The sequence below is a fragment of the Juglans microcarpa x Juglans regia genome, chromosome 7D (assembly GCF_004785595.1).
Source record: "Juglans microcarpa x Juglans regia isolate MS1-56 chromosome 7D, Jm3101_v1.0, whole genome shotgun sequence".
Taxonomy (NCBI): Eukaryota; Viridiplantae; Streptophyta; class Magnoliopsida; order Fagales; family Juglandaceae; genus Juglans; species Juglans microcarpa x Juglans regia.
Window position 1 is genome coordinate 2,831,098 of NC_054606.1, and position 5,045 is coordinate 2,836,142.

The 5,045-nt window shown below is 32.4% G+C and overlaps 1 protein-coding gene across 1 annotated transcript; it reads right to left on the reverse strand.

Moving 5' to 3' along the window:
• Window positions 1-202: 202 nt before the first annotated feature.
• LOC121238564 lies at window positions 203-3,503 on the reverse strand. Its single transcript, XM_041135488.1, has 2 exons — window positions 3,393-3,503; window positions 203-866 (listed from the first exon to the last, which is right to left on the reverse strand). Exons 1-2 carry the CDS (start codon window positions 3,425-3,427, stop codon window positions 347-349), a joined length of 555 nt encoding a protein of 184 aa, XP_040991422.1. The 5' UTR covers window positions 3,428-3,503; the 3' UTR covers window positions 203-346.
• Between the last annotated feature and the right edge of the window lie 1,542 nt (window positions 3,504-5,045).

Sequence of the window (5,045 nt, forward strand, 5' to 3'; positions counted from 1 at the left end):
GTTTTTTTTTTTTCGAATGCAATGTGTGAAACATTTTACAAATTAATCATTTCCCAAAAATACTTGTGTTTTTGTGTTTTTTTTAAATCCATTTTATTTTGTGTATGCTGCGGAGAGACAAGTAGGCAACAAGAAAAATAATTTATTCATCTGATCAATTTGAAAAGACAAACAGTACAACTATAATACAAGCATAGGCGATTTCTATTTCACCCTCTTTTTCACTTAGGAAATGAAAATGGATAAGTGGATTCGAACTCAGGATGATTATTTTGGCCAGTCAAGGAGAGGTGATTCACTTTCATATATAATAATTTAGAGAAATGCTTTGTGTTGATCAGATGTTTCATACTGCTGCCGGAGCATTACCCGTCGGGTTTCCACTAAATGCTTGAGGATTTGCTTCTCCGCTATGAAATAGATTGAACACCCATTGGGATGAGTTGTGTAATCGGGCGTATATTCCATCACGGAAGAACTCAAAAATCTGTTGACGGGAGTGGTATAATACCCACATGGATATTGTGAATAGGAATGCAAAATATGGAAGTAAAATGAACAACCAAAAAGTTGGAAAGAGTGTCAATAGTAGTAGGACCCAAGTTAGGACACCGGAAATATAAAGGATGGGCCCAATGACATGACGGTAGCTTGTGTTTGGAACATGGGTTATCACCTCTGCTGCAACCATGTAAACCAATGATATTGGAATGAAAATCAGCACAATTATAACGTCTATCATATCCAACGGGGAATCGGATGAGTACTTCACTTGTAGAAGCTTAAGCAGCACCTCAACATGCTTGTTGATAATTCTTATGAACATGGCGGTGTAATCATAACCAATCCCATCTTGCTCTCTTGCACTACCAAACAAATAAAAGAGGGAAATGGGAAATTTAGTAGTGTCCACAATGAATTTCAGTAGTTTCTTCTCAAGAAGAAACCGTATTTTAAATGAAATAAGTAAAAGAGATGAAAAATAATACTACAAACACGGACTCGATATCCGGATTTCAACGTTTAAATCAAGCATATATGTATGTGGTTGTCAAGTTTTGGTCAACCCACGAACGAAACCAATCCTTGGAGGCCCATAGCCCTGTCCCGTCCATATCATATTTGCTTGTACATAGAAAAAGTACGGAATTTATATAAAAAGATGGGTGGTTTTTTTTTTTTTTTTTTTTTTTTTTTGGCTTCAGCGAAACTTTAATAGGGGAAATATGGAAAATATTTACTACGATCCATATTACTGTTGAGAGACGCTTAAAGAAGCTAGTTTGAATGTCGGATATTATATCTACAGTGAGGATATGACAAATATTTCTGTAAAGAAAAATTTTAATAAATAAATAAATATGAAATATCGTCTCTAAAAAAAAAAATGGAAACGTGCGTTTTGATATGTGTTGGGATGGGATCCACATTCAATTTCATTCTCAGATCGTCAAGCCTTTCTTTTTCTCTGTTTCTGTCTCTTTCTCACCGCAAAGCAACAGAGATGGCCCGATGGGTGCCAATCACAACCGCGAAGATCTGGAACAGTCGGAATAAGAATAAGCTAAACAAGAGGAAGAAAACTACCATGACGCAAAAGATAGATCCTCGGAGCACCGACCCAAAACATTGTCTTCACTCAATCATGTAGAGGCCAAGCTCAAGGCCCTACAGGTTATATACCCCTCCTAGCCCAGAACCCCAATCTCAAGAATGCCGTCAAGCTCTACCTCCACATCGGCGGAAACACCCCCATCGCCAAATGGGTAGTCTCAGAGAAACTCACTTCGTACTCTTTCGTCAAGACCTCTCGAATCGACGGTGACAATGACGAGGAAGGAGGAGATTCTTGGTGGTTTTTGAAAGTTAGTTCCAAGATTAGGGTGAAGGTTTCAATGGAGGCGCAATTGAAGACTTTCGGGGATCAGCGTCGCGTTGATTTTGTGGCCAAAGGTGTTTGGCGATGAGGTTTTATAGCGACGAGGACTATAAGGACTTTGTTGCTAAGTTTCAGGAATGTTTGTTTGAGAATACGTACGGGGTGGAGGCAACCGAGAAGAATAAGGTGAAGTTTCACGGGAAAGACTTCATTGGGTGGTTGAAGCCGGGAGGGGTAGAAAGGGATCTGAGGGAGGGAGAGAAAATGGGGGTGACGGTTCGCGAGGGGTGACGGCGTGAGGGGATGTTCGCTAGGGTGAGGAACTCGAAGCGAAGGAGGTGAGGGCTTTCGGGAGGGGAAGAAGGGGATCTAAGTGAAGGGGAGAAAGGGATCTCGTAGAGTGAGGGAGGGGAGAAAAAAAATCAATTAATCTATTTTTACGCATCACATAAATTTAATTAAATATTATATTTTTATATTTGATTAAATATGTAATATATAGATAATAAAAAAAATTAAATAAATTTAAGAAGAATAAAATTAAAAAAATATATCATATATTATATGCGAGAAAGATGAATAACAAAACTCGAAAGAAATTCAATCGTGACATGATCGACCAAACTGGTTCGCCACTCAACTGCGTTGTGTGTTCTATTATATCGAGGTTGAGTAGAATATTTCCTAATTAAAATAGGAATAAGAGCATTGGTATTGACTTCATCAAAGTTATCTCTAAAATTTGATGAAAAGTACATGATTTCTATAAATCTAAAACTTTTCTAGTCATAAATCCACATTGAATTAGCCATTGAATTCATCAAAATAATAATATAATATTATTTTTTTAATAAAAATATTTTAATTTTTTTTCATATTTTACAATTACACTAATCATATGTTGATTAATAATTTAATTTGATTCTTATATTATTATTACAAGATGGTTGGAGATTAAATATGAATAAAAAAAACCTTTAGAGATTAAAAGTGAATAAAAAATAGATTTGATGAATGAATAGTAGACTTTCAAATTTGAAGAAACCTATAGATTTACTGTAGTTCAAAGTTTCATATTTATCTATTTGACTAATCCAATGCAGTCCTATTTTGATGAAATTCATCAAATTTTACATTTAGCTAAGTTTTTTATGAAACCAATGCCAATGCTCTAATAGACATCCAATGCCAGGGGAACAACATTTGCAGGAACCTGCCAAGCCATGTTGGTAACACTAGGCTTTGAAAATTATCAAGAAAATTTAGACTTCGTTAGGTGACTAAAATCATCTCAACTTATCTCAACTCATCATTATAATTTTTTCAAATTTCAATACAAAATATAATAAACAATTCAACTTTTTCAAATTTCAAAATAATAATAATATTAAAAAATAATATTTTAATAATATTTTATCATCTAAATTCAACTCAATTTAACTCAACTCAATTCAATATCTAATGCAATCTTAGTACGAAATGATGAGACAATAAATTTGGAGTGAGAACTAACCCGATCAGATCGTTGGAGTTGCTGCTGCTATCCATTTTGATTTGCTCCTACTCCTAGATTATTTCTCTGTGTGGTCTTGATTAAACTGATACGGAGAATCTCTTTCCTATTGGGCTATTTATAGATCATTTCTGGTCGGTTTGGAGTCTTGGACCTTGGATGGACCGTGGACGTGGACTTGCGTCCACGAAGTTGCCTGTACTTTTCTAAAGGAAGTTAAAGTTTACCGGTTACCCTATGAGCCAGGGGTATTAAACGGCTTCCCCGACTTTTTGATTCGACACCAACTCCAACTGTATCTTATACATATATTATAAAAATATATATTTATCTATATATTTATCATATATACTAGTATAATTATATAACTATAACTTATATAGTTAAATTTAATAACATACTACTATGAGTTAATTATTATAAAATAATATACGTACATTATAATATAAATAGACTAATGATAGTTTAATATATGTAAATATCATAATATTACTATCAAACATAATCAAGTATTAGATACTAGTATTTAAATAAGTCTAATATAATAAGTTAATAACAAATATACTAATTTACTAAAGTATAATAATATGCAATTAGATACTAGAAAGTTTAACATGTAATTAAGTTAGAAATAAGTTAGACATTAGTATAATAAGATGTAATACTAAAGTATACTAACATGTAATTAGACACTAGAAATAAGTTATAAATAAGTTAGACATAAGTATAATATAATAATATGTAATATTATAGTTTGATAATATGTAATTAGGCATTATAGTATAAGTCTAATATAAAAATAAGTTAGATATTAATATAGAAGTAAATTAAATTTCGATTAAGTTTTTATTTTTAATTTTTTGTAAAAATTAAAATTTAAAAAAATTATTTTTTAAAATTGATCAAATATGAAGGTAAAAAAAAATCTAAACCTGAAAACTCAAATCTGACGCTGACAAAAGTCGGTAACAATTATGGTGTTTTATCCTCAGCTAAATTTAATGCTCTCCCTAATCTTTGAAAAGGAAAAATGTTAACTGCAATTTAAAGAAAAAGACAAATCAGCCCAAAGAAGAGGCAGCACTACCCTCATTTTCTTATGTAATTTGCAAGGCGTAGAAATCCCGTTGTGACGGGCGTATTAAACGGCTACTTCTGTTCATTCGTTCATAGAAGGAATCATGGCTGAGTTAGAAAAAGAGACCCACAAAATAATGTAAATTTAATCGTATGAATACATTAATAAGGACAGTTACCATGCCTTTTTGTCAAATCATACAGAAAAAAGTCGTGGAATCATTGTTATGATCGTGTTAGAAAATTCCGTAAACAAAATACAAGTACAAAAATAGTACCCAAGTGAAATCGTTAATGATGATGGGACTTCAAACCAAACCCATATATATGAAATTACCATTAGATTAGACAACGCATAAGACAGGATTTTTTCTTTTAAAGGACATAAAACAGGATTAAGCAGTATGGAAAGATATACACATTGACATAACGTTATACTCTACCTAGCAAATATTAGAGGTAGATATAAGAGAGAATAATTAAATATATATATATTCTTATCAATTTAAATTTTTAAGATAAATGCTAATTATCATAGTAGGAGTCTTCAATTTAAAATCTGACTCTACATTTTAT

What these genes read in the sequence shown, in the direction of transcription:
- LOC121238564 (XM_041135488.1), bottom strand. Translation starts at nt 3,427, where the DNA reads ATGGATAGCAGCAGCAACTCCAACGATCTGATCGG. An exon ending in AACTCCAACGATCTGATCGG is followed by an intron (nt 867 to 3,392) that starts GTTAGTTCTCAC and finishes TTTGTTTGGTAG; the next exon opens with TGCAAGAGAGCAAGATGGGA.